General features: G+C 54.7%; 1 protein-coding gene across 7 annotated transcripts in view; it reads right to left on the minus strand.

Annotated features, from left to right (window-relative positions):
* Positions 1-16628, minus strand: part of SEC16A (SEC16 homolog A, endoplasmic reticulum export factor) — a 30825-nt gene that overhangs the window by 5479 nt on the left and 8718 nt on the right. For all 7 annotated transcript variants that reach the window (XM_072960449.1, XM_072960446.1, XM_072960452.1 and 4 more), the window contains 20 exons: positions 15603-15739; positions 13322-13419; positions 11958-12084; positions 11279-11459; positions 11013-11187; positions 9827-9969; positions 9100-9161; positions 8857-8995; positions 8251-8490; positions 6990-7087; positions 6491-6572; positions 6170-6287; positions 5895-6006; positions 5617-5722; positions 4687-4827; positions 3691-3804; positions 3327-3519; positions 2625-2870; positions 2053-2135; positions 1035-1187 (listed from right to left, as the gene is read on the minus strand). In XM_072960449.1, the coding sequence (XP_072816550.1) occupies positions 1035-1187; positions 2053-2135; positions 2625-2870; positions 3327-3519; positions 3691-3804; positions 4687-4827; positions 5617-5722; positions 5895-6006; positions 6170-6287; positions 6491-6572; positions 6990-7087; positions 8251-8490; positions 8857-8995; positions 9100-9161; positions 9827-9969; positions 11013-11187; positions 11279-11459; positions 11958-12084; positions 13322-13419; positions 15603-15739 (2748 nt within the window). The remainder of the gene's footprint in view (positions 1-1034; positions 1188-2052; positions 2136-2624; positions 2871-3326; positions 3520-3690; positions 3805-4686; positions 4828-5616; positions 5723-5894; positions 6007-6169; positions 6288-6490; positions 6573-6989; positions 7088-8250; positions 8491-8856; positions 8996-9099; positions 9162-9826; positions 9970-11012; positions 11188-11278; positions 11460-11957; positions 12085-13321; positions 13420-15602; positions 15740-16628) is intronic.

Below are 16628 nucleotides of genomic sequence, written 5' to 3' on the forward strand. Positions count from 1 at the left end.
TTACTCACAGCTTCTTTGAAGGCCGTGTTCTACCTTGTGGCTCATGCGCGTCTGGCACTACGTTTGTGCTTACCTAAAACACTGGCTATTAAATTAAAGTCTCATGAGCTGAACTTGAAGAACCACGTTCTTCACAAGCTACCGCCAAGAGTAAAAGGTACAGACTGGGAGGAGGTGCTCACAATACACACATCAGGCAGGACTCAGAGCCACAACAGGCAAAGAACTGCAGGTGACTGAGTGCCCAGCTACGGTCAGGGGAAGACGGGAAGTGGCCCCACACACAAGCGCAGAGGGTGGCAGGCAGCACGCGAGACGCGCTCAGCGCCATCACTCGTCAGGGAAATGCAAACTAAACTGCAATCAAGTGTCACCAATCCCAGCAGAATGGCCAAAACGAGCAGGGTTGACAGCACAAGGCCGGCGGGGACGAGGACTGGACTGCGGCTGCCACTGTGAACAAAGAGGCTGCCGGAGGGGCCCCTGGGACAATGCCCAGGGGACTGGCTGGCAGCTCACTCCAACTTGGACACAGCTGTCTGTGACCTCGGGGCACACTTGAGAGAAACAAGTGCATCTGCCACCAAAAGACAGATAAGAACGCTCATGTGGCTTTATTTCGGAAACTCTAACCTGAAAAAGCCCCAAATGTCCAGTGTTAGGAGAAAGGGTGGATAAAACTGTGGCACAGACGTCACTATACCATGATGACAAGGGTGAACCTCCTCTGCACGAAGCTGGGAAGCAGCCAAAACTAAGCGGTGGAGCCAGAGACCAGAACGGGGGCCACCCTGCAGGGGTAGACTCCCACAGTCCTGGACTCGTGGGGCCCCCAGGAACTCTGATCCAGGGGTGGTTGGTCATATGTGGACACAGACTCACAGAAAGGGCCACACGCTTTCCCACATGCTTACTGCACTTTGAGAAAACGTCTGGCTTAAATGAAAAAGAAACAAACGCCCTGTCCTCGCTTCCAGTGGCTGAGCCCCCTGCCCAGCCCTGGCCCTGCCAGCTGGAGGTGGGCTGCCCATCACCTTCTTAGGCTCCTTGGTCTCTTTTTTGGCCGCCTGTTCAGCTCTCTTCATCTCGGGCGCCGATGTCAGGGACGGAGACGGTGGCAGGGACCTCGAGCCGGCACCCTCCCAGGCTGGAGGCACCTCGGAGTCGAGCGGTGTCCTCGAAGGGCCCTGTCCCAAGGAAAGACGGGGGCAGGCTCACCTGGGGCACTTCTGGGAGCCCTGACAGCGCTGCCAAGAGGCTCCTGACCACGATGAGCAGAGGGGAGTGAGGGGGCACTGGGGAGAGACTTTTCAAGGAGCTATACAATATTCAAGTGTGGATTCTGGAGCTGAATGGGACTGCTGGGCAGGAACACATGGGTACCTATGTGCACGGAGGACGGGACTGGGCAGAACGGGGTAGGTGCACCTCCAATGATACACTTTTCTGAAAATACTTACCCCAGGTTAAGATGCTGTTTTCAGCACAGTTACCTGCCACCCTTGCTTTCCCGGGGACAGAACACTTTAGTGGGAGGGCACACAGAGTGTGAACAGCAGCCACCCCCACTGACGGGCCCATAAAGAGCTGGTGTCTGTAAAGAAGCTTCCAGAACGCGGTTGTCGCCCCCACACCCCCACTGGGATCACAGCACAGATGTGCCATTTATAGCAAACATATCTGATTAAGTCAATCTCCATTTCAAAAAGCCACTGAAAATTTTAGGGATTCTATGGTAGAAAGAAATGCAAAAATTGGGGGAAGTTCTCCATTTTAGAAAAGTTAAAATTGACAAAGTGGTTTCATTACAGACAAGCACTCCTTCCTTAAAGCCCCATATTTCTACAGCATTAAACCACCTTTTTCCCTATGGATGTTTTCACCATGTCTTCATGGTCTAAGGACTCAAGTTTTCTCTTTAAGAAACAATGGAAAAAATAATTCCATAATCTTAAGTATCATCTCCCTACTTACAACTTAAGAACAGAGTCTGAGTACCTATTCAGTGGTGTTTATGGAAAACAAACAGTTTTTAAAAAAGTGGGGAAGTACCATATGAGCAAATTTTCCACCAAAATCCTCTTCTCTTGACTCCAGAAGTGAGCTTCTACGGGGACCCTCTTGCGGCATCGCTCCTGTCAAGGGAAAGGAACAGCGTGACCTGGCGGGGCCAAGCACAGAGCCGGGGAGTGAGGTGCCGACGGGGGACACACAGCTCCTCCCGGCCATGCCTCCCCAACCCTGTTTGCAGAAACCAAGACTGAAAATGTTCCCGGACTCGTGGAGATGGTTTCTTTGTTAAAGCCGGGCTGTCAGGAAGACAGTCAGGTGCAGGTTGGGGATGGATCTGCCCCCCGTGAGGAGGGCACAGCTTCCCGTGAGGTTCACAGGGGCCGCAGGCCAGGCACCTCGATGCCGGCCTGCCCACCCTGGCCACCCACTTCCACTTCATGTCCTAAAGAAAACCAGGTCACCAACCTTGGATCAACCCAGTCAGCCTAGGACTTCTGGAGTATTGGGTACACACTAAGTAAAAGAATTTGCTCCAAATCTCTCCCCAGTCACCTCCTTGGACTTAAACCCAATTCAGCTCTTCCCCCAGGACCGTGCCTCGGCAGACCCACCTGGGACCTGGCTCCTGGGGTCCGGGAGCAGGTGGTCACTCTCTTGGAGAGGTGGTGCACCAGGCGGCAGGCCAGGCCCCGGGTACAGAGCAGCTGGATCAGGCCCTGGGGACTCTGAAAAGCCAAGTGCAGGCCCGGGGGGACCATAGCCAGGGCCCGGCTCGACAGGGCCCATGGATGGTGGCACTGGGAACATCGGCACCCTGGCGGGGACGGCCAATTGGCTGTCAGGAAGCATCGACGGAGCTGCATAGAGACATGGACAAGAAGGTCTAAGGTGCTGAGCTCACTCTGGTCACCTGAAAAGCCGTCTGGCAGCTACTAAACAGCCTCTCGCACATGCCCAGCAGGACACGTTTCCTTCGTTAAGGTACAGGGAATCAATCATCAAAGCACAAAGGCTGAAGTTGCTGGGACATCACTGGTCTGGCTGGGCAAAGGTGGAATATGCACCTTTCAGGGCTGGGGGCGGACATCATTCAGCGGGACATGGGGCACGGGCTCAAAGCCACAGTGCGACCCCAGCACAGCCGGTGAGCAGCCTCCTGGCCCAAAGCTGGCTCTCCATGCTCCCTGAGTCCTCTCCCCACTTCCTCCACCTCCCAGCCAAAGAGGCCACATGCCCACTCACCCAGACCTTTAAGCTGGGAGAGCAGCAGGCTCACCAAGGAAGAAAGCAGAGAGAAAGGCGTGTTGGCTCACCTGAGGGCAGCAGCCACACGTCCTGGCTGAGGTGCTCGGCGCTGGGCCCGGGCGGCACCAGCAGTGGGTTGTCAGTGCCCAAGCCCGCCAGCTGAGTGAGGGCCAGGCCGTCACACTGTCCTGCCTCAGAACTGGGGGTGCTGGGACAGCGCAGGGGGAAGGTTCCATCCTGACTCCACACCACGGTGCCCTCCTAAGAAGAAACATGTCACTGGACACTGACCCCCGACCCGCTCAGTCTGCTGGGCTCCAGGAGCACCAGCCTGGCCCGGGAACTAGGGCTCTGACAAATGCGTGCCTCCAGAACCGTGCCATCTGCCCCACACCCTCAGTGTCAAGCCCTCTGACTGGAAGCAAACCACACCTGGACCTGCTTCTCCACCCGCCGCAGCTCGGCCAGCCAGGCGGGCTCCACAAAGAACTCCTCCTCCGGCTTCTCCCTCAGCTGAGGATCAAAGAGGCGTAACTGGGAGGCGACCTGGAAACAAAGGCCATTACCACGGGGGATGGTAAGCAAAATCACGCTGGCGGAACCCGTTACGGTCTGGAGCGCGTGTTTTAACGCGCTATGTAAGCCCTTCTCCATCGTGCTTCTGTGACCGGTCCTTAAACTTTTATACCGAGGCTCAGCACGCACATCACGGCAACCAGCCACTGGCGCCGGCACGGGGCCCGCAGCACCGCCCTGCCTCCACCCGACTCTCCTTGCACTCTGGTCTGTGGGGTGAGGGAAGGGGGGATGGAGGGGGACTGTGGGGGCCAGGGGTGGGAATAGATGAAACAAGTTTGGCCTCATGTTAACTGCTAAAGCTGGGGGACGAAAACAAGGGTTCACTTGTTATCCTATCTTTGTATGTCTAAAAATATCCACGGTGAAAATTCTAGGCATCACACGAGCACGCTTTCAAAAATGAAGCTCCTGGGGGAAAGGAACACAGGCTGCGGCCACTTTGGGGCTGGCGAGGTACTGTCTTGCTCCATCACACTTCCGGCTCACAAAGCCCAGGGCTGGTCACACTGTCTCCGGTTTAGAGCGGAACCTGGGGCCAGCAGTCCCGCAGCCAGAACCAGACCCAGGAGGCTGGACTCCGGAAGCTACACTGTTAACTGCGAGACTTAAGATGCCTCAAGACACGAACTTCTGGAAGAGGGGGTCCTTCTTACTACAAAGCTCGCTGCTAAGTTCTGCACCTGCACGAGACTCCCATGTTGAGGTGGAAGACACCATCCCCTGCCCAAGAACAGTGAGTGTCTCAATTCAGCCAAGAGTCAGTCTAGAGCACCCATTGGTCACGAGCACCTGGATGATCAAGAGACCCCGCGTGCCGGCACGGTGGGGACGACGCTGTGGAAGGCGCACCTGGACCAGCTGTCTGAGCAGCACCGGGGAGTGTCTGTGTGGCTGCAGCAGGATGCTCCTGGCAATCACTTCGCAGTAGTGGAAGGCCTGCGTGGCAAGCCCCATCTCAGCCAGGCGGCAGGAGTAGATGAACTTAAACACCTGAAACAGACAGATGGAGCTGGCGTGCCCGGCCTCCCCTGCTACCGCCTCCCAGCATCATCCCGGGGTCGCCCTGTAGGCGGATGTTGCTTTGGACACTTCTCATCTCTCCTGCGTGCCCCTACACCTGCCCGCAGCAGAACTGGTCCCGATTCCCGAGCTGGTTTACATCAGAGTGAACAACTAAGCTGCTAAGAAACTCACTTCTCTTCAACACCCTTAACAGAGCTGCCAGAGCTCTGACTACAGAGACCACAATGCGGCATGTGCCCCGCTATGACTGCCACCTGCTTGGAACCCTTCTCTGTGGCGCCTGGTCTGCGGAGCCAGCGTTTCCGACACACAGTTCGGGGTCAGGCAGTGCGATCCCCATGTTACTGCCAAAGCTGCCAGGAAACTACTTGACACTGAATACTAAAGGTTTTTAATATTTAAAGTATAAAAAACCAAAGCAAGGGGTGGATATAGCTCAGTAGTAGAGTGTATGCTTAACATAGACAAGGTCATGGGTTCAATCCCCAGTACCTCCACTAAAAAATTAATTAATCAAAAAATACATAAAGAAACTTAATTATCTCCCCCCAAAAATAAACATAAGAAACATAAAAACCAAAACACAAGCCCCTCAATTCAACAGGGTTCAGTTCTCGAGCAATCATCTCAAAGTTTCCAAAAACACTTCATTATGTTATGGGAAAATTTAAAATCCCTGAACCACCGAAAACCCGGAATAACTGAAGCCCTGTCAGCCCGACCGTCAGAGCTGGAGCCCGCGCGGTTCCCACCCACCTGGAAGCTAGGCAGGGAGGAGGTCTGCGCCCCGAGGGACTGAGCGTACTCATAGGCCTCTGTCCTCTGAATAGCTTCGTTGGTTGCAAACTTTGAAAACGGCAAACTGTTGAGGAAATGAGTTAATCTTGGAGCAGGTCACCTGGAATGTGTAACCGCATGTCGAAGATGGAAGGGCGCCACCGACGGCCCCGTGCGTGCGCGTCTGGGCTCGCCAGAGGAGGGGCCGCTTCCTCTCTAGAGGAAACGGATGACACTACATTTACTCAATTTCTCACCTGTGGTTTGATCCAATTAAGACAAGTTTTGTGGTTTTCTTGGTATAAACCCCAAATCCAACCTGGGCCATGAGGTAACAGAAGTGCGCCGCATCTAAGAGGCCTTTGGAAGCTGAAGAGACATAAAACAGGCCCAGCCTCAGTCATGGGCCGGACGGGGGGCACCCTCCGGCTGCCAGGAGACACCAGGGAGACTCCGGAGGGAAAGGCTCGTGGCCTTAGCAGCTCGACAGCTGCCCGCCCACGTCAGCCGTCCACGTCCACGCCCGACCCACCTAGGGTATCACCCATCGTGACCATTGTCCTGGATTCCACGTCCATGTTGTTGTTCAAGTTGGATAAAACCATTGCAAGATGTGGCCTCCAGTCTCCCCACTTCTCGTCTCCACAGCACTGAAGGCAGAACAAAGCAGAAAAACCCTTATTCTTGGAAAGAGTGTCATTTTAATTTTGTGGTGGTTGAGCTCCATGAGCACAATGAGGAGGTAAAAGAGGACAGACACCCAGGCTTCACATCAAAGGAGGCAGCCTCTCCCGGGAGTGGGCTCTGAGCAGAGAGCTGGGCCGTGGGGGGCTGTCGTGGACCCCGCACTGACCGTGGACGCGGCCGGCATCCGCCCCGACATCAGCTGGTAGACTGTCTGCAGAGGGTCGTTGATTGGAAGGCTGTTGGCGAACCTGGGCAGACACGGAGAGAGACACAGCTAACTCAGCCCAGCTTAAACAACAGGAGACAAAGCACAAGTCTGGTCTCACTCAGCCCCTTTAGGACTGGCCTGACGCTTGACCTAAGCAAAGGATACGTGCCGCAATGCTTTTATAAAAGGCTGGAAAAGATGAAGACTACAGAACTCACTGAGATTTTATAGAAAAAAAATCATGCATTTAACGGAAAATTTAAACCCCTCAGCAACACAACCCGAGCACGAGGGCCCTGCACGCACGCGGACATGGCAGCACCAGGTGCAGTGGAGGCGGGATGCCCATGGCTCTTGCTGACAGGAGCACAGGTGACTGTGTGCGTCAAGGAGCCGCCAGGGCATCACACTGACCAGCAGACACACCCAGGGACAGTCCACACGGCGAGCTCTGTACCTGGTCATGACTCTGGCGTGCGTCCGGCTGTCCATCTTACTCGCCAGTAACAGGGCGTGACCCCACAGGCCGTTCTTCATCGCAGACTCTAAAGCATCCTGCAAAGCATTTCAGTGGTTCTCTGATTCTTGGAACAACGCAGTGATGTGAGCAAACAGGAGCAACGGAACACGTGTCACTCGCACACTCAGGGAGGAGGAGAGGACTCAGCTGCACGTAAAAAAGGTCCCCCTACACACCCGCTCCTGGTCCCAAAGTGGAAGAGAAGGCAAGTGGGGCCGTCTTCCCTCGTCACAAAGTCCCTCCTGGAGGAGGTCCCTGTTTTCAACATCAGCACAGGGAACAAGCACACCGATCAGAAACAGGGACATGGAGTGGCTGAACTGCCACTCCCAAGCTGCCCCTCCCGCTGCGAGAAATGCCACAGGCACATGGACCCCTGGGTCCAGGGGACCCATGAGGCCTCCTTGGGTGACTTCTCTGCACAAGCAGGGCCTTCACTACAGCAGCCTCCCTGGATCCAAAATAACCTGGGGCATAATTTAAAGAATTTCTGACCAGGAGGCAAAAATGTTGCAACAGAGATAAATGTAATCAAACCTAACAGAACACGCGACTTTGATCACTTGTAAAACGTCCATGTTAAGGTCATTCAAGTATCAGGTATGAACTTCCTGATTTTATCATGACATAAAAGTGCCAAGAACTCTGGCCTCCCCCAAACCCATGCTGCCAGAGGCAGGCGTGTGCTGGGAACATGCCCCAGTGCGGTGTCCCCCGCCATGCGCCTGTCTGGGCCCTGGTGTTCTGCACAACCAGAGCACACTCTCATGGGCCAATGCCGAGTCTCTGAGGCACTCTCCACCGACCTCCTGCCTACAGGCCTCGGCCTCTGCTCTGCGCGACCAGCTCACTCCCAGCAGGGCTCCCACCCAGCACCCTCACTTCAGCGATGCTGAGGGCACCCCGGCTGCGTGCGCGTACGTTAACTTCCTACCTCGCGCACGTGCTGATCCCTGAGATGGGCTCCACACAGCCTGAGCTCAGTCAATGTGTTTATCGTCAAATGCCTAAAAGCCAACCTGTGAGTCTTCAACACTGGCAACGCTTAGGAGAAACTGCCACCCACGCCTTCAGAGATGACACACCAGGTGCCAGATGTGCCTTGTGGGACCAGGTCCCCAGTACTGCGCTCGGCCCGGATGCTGGCACCCCCGGGAGCAGGACGGGCCCCGCCCCGCACTGAGCTCAGCTGGCTCACCTTCTTCCGGCCGTACAGCAGCAGCTCCCTGAACCTCTCCGTTTCTTTCTCAAGGGAGGTGGCGGCCTGACTGTCAGTGAGAAACGAGAGCTGGGCCTCCCCTGACTCCTCCTCCTCCACTTGCTCCACGGCCTCATTAGTGAAATCAATCAGGTTGGCCTCATTGGGTGACTTCCCAGGAAGCCACACGGTTCTGTGGTCTCGTAACAACAGTTCCGCGATGTCCGTGCCCACCACGGTCTGTGAGGGTCAGCAGGGACAGGCAGGAGAACAAAGGCTTTACTACGAAGAGAACTTCCTGCAAGAGCGACCAGACAGGACTGGTCCTGGTCCCCTAGGGCACAAGGCGCTGCTCCCAACCTGCCTAGGACCAAGATGGGCCACCAGACAGGCCAAGGACAGTGAGCCCAAACCTCCCTCCACCCCAGACCACAGGCCCTGCTTGGCCCCCACTTCCCCCAATGACTGCCAAGCCCTTCTTCCCAGGGGAGTCCTGGATGGCAGCACTGCTCCCCGTGCACAGCCTGGGCCAGAGACCTGCCCAGCTCCTTGGGGGGACTGAGGATCCTGACAAAAGAACCACCCTAAAAGCAAAGAGAAACATACCCCATTCTGTCTGCATAACAGAACAATAAAGCTCCAAAGAAGACTTGCAGACTCTTTGTCAATTAGATTTTCATTCTGCAAACATTTTGTAGCTTTGTTCTGCGCAAAATTAATAACATCCACTTTATGGGTGTCATCTCTGAAAAAAGAACACACACTCAGTGAACAGCAACACTGCATCTGTGAGGCCACGCTCGGCACTGCCGGGACATGCGTGGCGGACTGCTTCCGCGGGGCACGTACTTGCCAAGAGGCCCTGGGAACAACCGCATCTCCTCCTGCTCCGGCCTGTGCTGCAGCAAGATCTGCGGGGGACAGAGAGAGAGCAGCTCACGGGGTGCAGGCACATCACTGCCTGACCCGGCCTGCCTCTGCTGGCTCTGCCTGCAGATGGAGTGACAGACGCAGTCCTGAGGATGGCCTGTCCCTCGACGTGGGGGGCAAAGGCCTCCATCACGGACCACAGGCATGTCTGCTCCACAACAATGATTTTCTAACTGTATTTTAAGCAGTGAGACCAACCCTCCCTCTCCCTGTCCAAACTCTGAGGCAGGGCCTGGAAAGAAGTCACAGGACAGGCCTGCCAGGGCACGGAACAGGGCAACCCACACGGCCCCCAGAGATCATAACGCACCTCCACCCACTCTCCAAAATCACCAGGAAAGTGACCATGGACAGGGTTCTCCCTCCAAAATCAGAAATTCAAGTAAGCACAGAAAATGAACACAGGGTAAAACCAAGTCTAACATGGTACCCAAAGCAGATTCTTAAAATGCCAACTTCTGGGAGGAAAAAGAGACGACCAAACAACCAAAAAGATCTACAAATTGAAGATTTACAAGAATAAACATTTCCCAAGGTTGTTTTTTCAGACAGAGACTCACAAATTGAAGATGCTAAGATTGCCAAGCAGAGTGGAGGGCAGGGGGCAGCCTGGGCTGTGACGTGGAATTTCTACCCGTGGAATTACCTCCATGCTGTGAATTTCAACCAATGCAGGCTGTCCTTCCGAAGGCAAATTCGGAATCACTTTAATGAGCTGACCCCCAGGACCAAACCTGGCACAGATATGAGGCACTGAGAACTTCTCAGGAGACGTTGGTCTTGATGGAGCTACGTTAAATAAAGTGAAAAAGAAACAATAGGCTTGTTACATTTTAATGCTTCTGAACTAGATCAACAGCTTAAATTCTCAAGATGCCTGTGCAGCTGGGATCACAGGTTTATCACGACAACCCGACTTTCTACTAGAGATCAGTAACTGTTAAATATCCTATTAAAAAATAGAACTTAAACATATGTCAGAAAAACATTCAAATCATTAAACACAAGAACTATTCTTTAAATCACAGCGCTCCTTTAAGAACTGCCAGGATGCATGTGTTACACAAAGCAGCGCAGTGCACCGCCCCCTGGGCTGGGGCACCCTCCCACAGCCCCCACTGCACCCCCAACCTCAGAGCAAACGTCGGAGGAGCAACGGAAGTGACCAAGAGGGTGTGGGAGGATAGCTCAGTTGGTAGAGGACGCGCTGCGCATGCAGGAGGTACTTAGTTCAATTCCCAGTACCTCCATTTGAAAAAAAGAAAACAGAAGAGAAACCAAAATGAAAGTGACCAAGAGGAAAGCACCACAGGCCACAGACAGCAAGGTGCTTAACAGACAGGACACTAGCGAAGCAGCCATCCCACCTCTGCTTCGTGCTGCTATAGTACAGAACTCCACACATGCTTGTGCAGTTTTCCAAGAAACAGCATTTGACCAGACACTTCAGAGGTGAGCTGAGGATGTGGCCCGTGTGGTAAGTGTACGAACAGGGGTTTTTCCGAGTGGAGTTAGAGCTTTCCTCCACAAGCTGCTGACCCCTGTAGTCAGCACAGGGTGACCACAAGGCCCTGCCCGAGAGCTCAGCCGTGAGCCTGTCCTCGGTCACACTGACACGGACACAACAGACAGGCTGGGCAGCTCTCAAGCCTGTGAGCCAAACTGCAGCCCAAGGGACGCTGCCAGCCCAGCGTGGCAAGCTGTCACTCAGCAGGACAGGTGCCCTTCTCTGCAGGAAAGCCACCAGGCCGGGCCATCACCAGCACCCGTCCCAGGTATAGCCCAGTCCCTGTGTCTCATCACAGGCCCAGCTGGTCCTCAACCACACACACCATGCTCCACGGAGGGCCAGCCGGCATCGGCGGGGTAGCTGTACTCCGGGAAGCCCAGGGCACCGTGGAGACTGCCGCCGTAGGTGCTGTAGGCGTAGTCGCCGTGGAGGGAGCCTGGTGGAGGGGGTGCCTCGTAGGAACCGGCCGTCATGTTGTGACTTCGGTAAATCTGACTCTTCGAGAGCAGAAAGCAAACAGGGACGTTGTGAGGCCTGGGCAGGCGGGCAGACCCGCCGGGTCGAGCCCGGGGCAGCGCGCCCGCCCACCTGCTGCGACTGTGAGCTGAAGCTGCCGCTGCGGCTGCGCAGGCTGCGAGCCGAGCGCTCGCTGTGGACGCTGCGCCGGTCTGCCTCCCCGCCGTAGGGCTCCCTGTGGGGCTCGGGGTCGTCGTCGAAGCTCCCGGCGAAGCGAGGGTCGTACTTCCACTGGTCGTCGTACTTCTCGGGCCTGGAGGGGCAGTGGGGCAGTGGCGGGGGAAGGGAAGTTGGGAGGGTGCTCCAGGGCCGCTGTGCACCCGCTACACAGGGGCCCCACCATGGCCCCACCATGCCCCCATCACCCCGAGTCCCGGGCCTAAGAACACGGGTCGGAGCCCCCCTTGAGTGAGGAGCTGCCGTCTCCCGAGCCCAAGTTCAGGCCCCACAATGAGCCTCAAGGCACTGCTGCAAGTCGGCCCAGCGTGCCGCTCATGGCACCGAGGAGAGGAGCGAACCGGCCCCCGGCACTGGTTCTGAGGCCAGGCCTCCTCCAGCAGCCCAGAGAAAGACTCGCCAGAAGCACCTGGTTCATCCTCCTCTTCTAGACGGTGACTGTGACGTCAGCCGTCCACCAGAAACCCAACACAACTGGAGCTCCTGAGTGAATCACAAAGACACCAGGGCAGAGACGCAAAAGCGCGGCTCTGATTTACCACCAGCCCTCATCGTCAAGGTGTGTGTCACTAACCTGTCACCATAAGCACAGCTTTCCTTCCTGTATGTGTCGTATTCAGTGTTGTACCAATACCCCCGGTCGTAGGAGCGGGGATCCCTGAACTGAGAACCATAGTGGTACCGATCCCAGCGACCAGGATCTGTAGGCCAGAGATCAACGGGTCAACACAATGTGCAAGACACCCCTCAGCCATCACTGGAGAAACCATGGCACCCCAGGACCAAAGAATGCTTTCCGCCTCCTAGAGGAACCAAACTTTCCGCCCGAAAACCAACACAACCCTGGGGATATTAGCTGTGAGCTTGACTGTACTGATACCCAATGGCCACTGGCTGTTTTTTTCTCAATATACATAATTAAAAAGAAAAAAAAATGCTGAAAGACTTCTTCATTTATTTTTCTTGGTTTCTTTTTATGAGGGAGAGGTAACTGAGTTTATTTATTTATATTTGGAGGTGGTACTGGGGATTGAACCCAGGACCTCGTGCATGCTAAGCATGCACTCTATCGTTTGAGCTATACTCTCCCCAACAAAACATTTTTATTAAGTTGTTACTTGTAGTTACTGCTTTTTAATAGTTGATCCTGTGACTACCCAGTTTACTCATATCTTTTCTCTCTAATGTGGTTCAGAGAGTCTAAATACTCTCAAAACGGGAAGACTGCTTTAAAAAAAGCACATTAGCATTACAAACAAACCAGATACTCCATTTTGGGCAGCTGTGCGCAGAACTTATGTGTAAAGCAGTGTAAACGTAAAAGGGGAGGAAGAGGCCTGTGGGATGTGGAGGGTGAACGTGTCAGGACAGCGAGGGGCTGCAGACTCTGGAACCTGCATCTGGTCACTGCCAGGGAGGGGGACCAGCAGGGCTGCTCAGGGGACACACACCCACTCTCATACACTGCCCGACGCTGGTGGCGCCTGGGGCAGCGAGGGGAATGTCTTATGTCCACACCATCCAACATGGGGACCCCAGCCACGTGTGGCCCTGCGCATGTCAGATATGGCTGGTGCAAAGAACAGGCGGTCTCTCATTTTACTTACTTTCATCAATTTAAACAGCCACATATGGGCCAGGCCACTCTAGGACTACTGAAAATTATCAAAGAAATAAAAAATCAAAGAAAACTACTAACGTGATGAAGATGCATTAATTCTATAGTTAAGATACAACTTTTTAATGAATAGCAACAAAATACAATTATGGCCAGATACAGATCATTTTCAATTACTTTGGCTCTTGAATAAAATTATAAGACTAATAAAAAGGGAAGTCTCCTAAGAAATCCCATAGGCTGCTGCTTTGCACCTGGCTGCACTAGTGGTCTAAACACAGGTTTGCTAGGGGTCGGCCGACTAAAAGCCCTGCACTTACCTCCATAACTGTACTGGCTGGAGTAGTAATTTGCATAGTAGTCACTCTGACTGCTCCATCCACTTTTGGAATGATAGTAACCTTCAGGATACCCTTGCCTGAAAAACACACAGTGCTGTTAAGAAACAAATTACCTATTTCTTAAAGTGCCACAAGCTATCAGTCAATACGAATTATACCAGAGTACCAAGCATTGATCAAAGCACCTTGGTTGTGAGAAAATTCTAATCAGAAGATCCAAACCAGTAACGGTGATAAGACTGCGGGATTCCCTACACATAGCGAACTGAGATGTATCTGTGGGAGTAACTATTTAAGTGTTGTTCCGCATAAAAGAACGGACCCTCTTCTGCGTTCTCAGTGCTGTGTCCTATAAAAGCCGGCGCTGGAACAGCTCCTCACGATTTTGTTATCATGCCTGCTGAAGCAAAAAGCACTAAGCTATCAAACCAACCTGAGGCCGACTTTGACACCCACTACACAGACTGCGCGCCGAGCGGTAAGCTAAGGGGCCCCTGGCATCCTCAGAGCTGCCTGGCTCGGGACTCCCCACGGAAGTGATCAAGGTCAGCTTCACAGACCCAGCTGGACACTACCTCTCACCACAGGAAAGGCAGACCTCAGCGGGAAGGTCAGGTGTCAGAATTCCTGGGGCAGTAAGATTCTTGGAAGGACTTGATAGCATTTTTGTTTTTTTTGTTGTTGTTTATGTGAGGTTTTCTGGGTTTTTTTTTTTTTTAATGGAAGTACTGGGATTGAACCCAGGACCCTGTGCATGCTAAGCAGGTGCTCTACTGCTGAACTATACTCTCCCACCGTTTCTGTCTTCTAAGAGTAAGACTCAGACAGGATCTGATTTTGAAAACGTGCCCCTTTAGGAACGAACACCCGCTGGGCTGGGGGCCTTGTGGGGAGCACACTGGACTGCCCTGCCTGCACACACCAGCGGGGGCTCCGGAAAAACCACCTGATGGGCAAACCCCGGAGCGCGCCACCTCCTGGCTGCCCTGGCCAACCCTGCGTGTCTATCAGGAAAGACATACACACAGAAACATAAGGCGTGTCCCCTTCTCAAGAGCTCACACCACGCAGCAGACAGACAAGCTGATGCTCCCCGCTGTGCGAGAACACCACCAGGCACACACTCTTGTGCATACACAAGCACGCAGGCCAGGAAAGGGGAGGCTGCTCCCCAGAGCCGTCCCAAGGAAGTGGGGGAGACGCGGAGACGCTGCGGATCAGGTGACAGAACCACTGCAAGGTAATCCGACCGAGCCTCCACGCAGGTGCCCCCCAGCAGCACGGTGCCTCCGTGGCCTCTTGAATGAAGTGCCACATTACGCAGCAGGTGGCAGGCAGAGGCAGGGAAAACAGGAAGGGCCAGATGTGCCTGGCTCCTCCCTCCTCTCTCCTGCGCCTCCCAGGGGTACCAGAAAACACCTGCCCACTGGGACTCCAACCTTGCTTCTGGGGACGCCAGGTACTCTCGCACATGAAGCACCCAGAGCACTGGGCTACATGCAGGTCAGCTCGTCCCTGTAGAGCCGCGTGGGGAGAGGCCAGCTGCACAGGCGAAAGCTCACAGAGGTAGAGCCCTGTCTCCGGACAGGCTACTGAGGCCTCAAAGAACCAGCATAAGGAGCCCACTGCTTTGAAAGGCAGTGTGTGCATGAAGCCTTCACCTGTGACCGGACTTTCTCTATGAAGGTTAAGGACCACATGACCTTGTAGCAAACCCCCCCCATGGGACAGGTCACTCCCGAGGTGTGAGGGCGAGCTGCCATGGGCACAGGCTCTGGGGAAAGAAGCCGGGCTGTCAGGGCCAGCGGGCCAGCGGGCCAGCTCTGAATTCCGCCCAGCCTGCCTGGCCTGGGAAGCAGGGCACCTCTGTAGCCACAAGTGGGAAAGCTGCCTTGGTCCAAGGACCGTGAAGTTTCGCTTAGCAAGCCCGAAGAGCTGTGTGTGTGCCTCAGCGATGGGACAATGCCTGGCCCGGAAGGAACCCTGCATGGGGGCGCTGGTGGCTTCACAGCGGCCCTGCACAGGGCCTGGCCCAACCAGTGCAGCTGACGACACAGCCACGACTGTGACTGTGTGGCAATGTGCTTGGTAGTTCAAGGTGCAAAGAACAGGCGGTAGTTCAGTTTAAAAACGCATCCTACCACCTGTCCACGCTGACAAGATGCAAACACGTTAAACAGGCTCGTATCATTCCTCACAAACACGGTCTTTCTGAAATCACTAAGTTACTAGCACAGCTGGCGGCACGAACACCGATCACCTGGCAGCCGGCCGGTCGGAGCAGTGACTCGCGCGGGAGCTGGGACGCTCGGGCTCGGGGTAGCGGTAGCTGTCTGCGTAGGCGGCCGCCGCGCTGTCGTACGGCCTGTATCTGGGATCGTACAGGCCATAGACGTCCTGTTGAAAGACGGATGTCTCATTAGATACCAAGAGCCAACTTGTTAAGCAACTGGCACGAGCACCCACAGTGATGCTCTCCAGGAGGAGCCCAGAGGTAGGGCTCCCTTCACTGACACGAAAGAAAAAGCTAGACTGAAAGCCGCAGCCACAGGCAGGTGCAGCTTCTCCCTCCCGCAGCCCACCGCGCTCAGCACGGGGCCGCAGGCCAGCAGGCCCCGGGGAGAGGGCGGCAGTGACTCTCCCAGGGCTGCGAGGCTTCTGTTTCCTGAGGTGTGGTGTGCGTAGGTGCTATGACCCCCAAGCTTGGGCCCTATTTCAGACACTGTCTCAGGTGCCTCAGTGGAACAAGGGTTCCACTAAAATGGGTCCTGAAGCTACAAGCAGCCTCAAAAGGAGGATCATGCTATTTGCATGAAGCTTTCAGCCCATTTCAGATCAATGAACCCCCATGGCTCTAAGGAGTGGACACGCTGGGCCCAGAAGCAGAGATGAGGTGACGGGGGCACAAGCCAGAGTTAGTCCTTCTGTCTCAGAGCCTGACCCTCGCCATCATCTGGCAGAGAATGAGAAATCACGTAAGATGGACTGATTCTTGACCCTGATGGAAACTGCAATGAAACAGAGAAAGGCAGAAAGAAGTGGGCTCCCACAAAGTGATGCAGGGTGCTGGGTGGAACCTCTGGGACGCAGAAGTAGCCGCTACACAGAAGACCCAGTGAAGGTACACGGCTCCCTCCCCGAGCTCTTGGCAGCGCATAACTTCCTTCTGCGAAATAAAAGTCCCGGGGTTCCTTCTGGATCTAGGATTCGCAGGCCTCAGGGGTTAGGCGTGTAACTGCTCACACATATACAAAGGTCCCAAAGCCCACGAGGTGGGCACGGGCCC

Source organism: Vicugna pacos, chromosome 4 (assembly GCF_048564905.1).
Source record: "Vicugna pacos chromosome 4, VicPac4, whole genome shotgun sequence".
Taxonomy (NCBI): Eukaryota; Metazoa; Chordata; class Mammalia; order Artiodactyla; family Camelidae; genus Vicugna; species Vicugna pacos.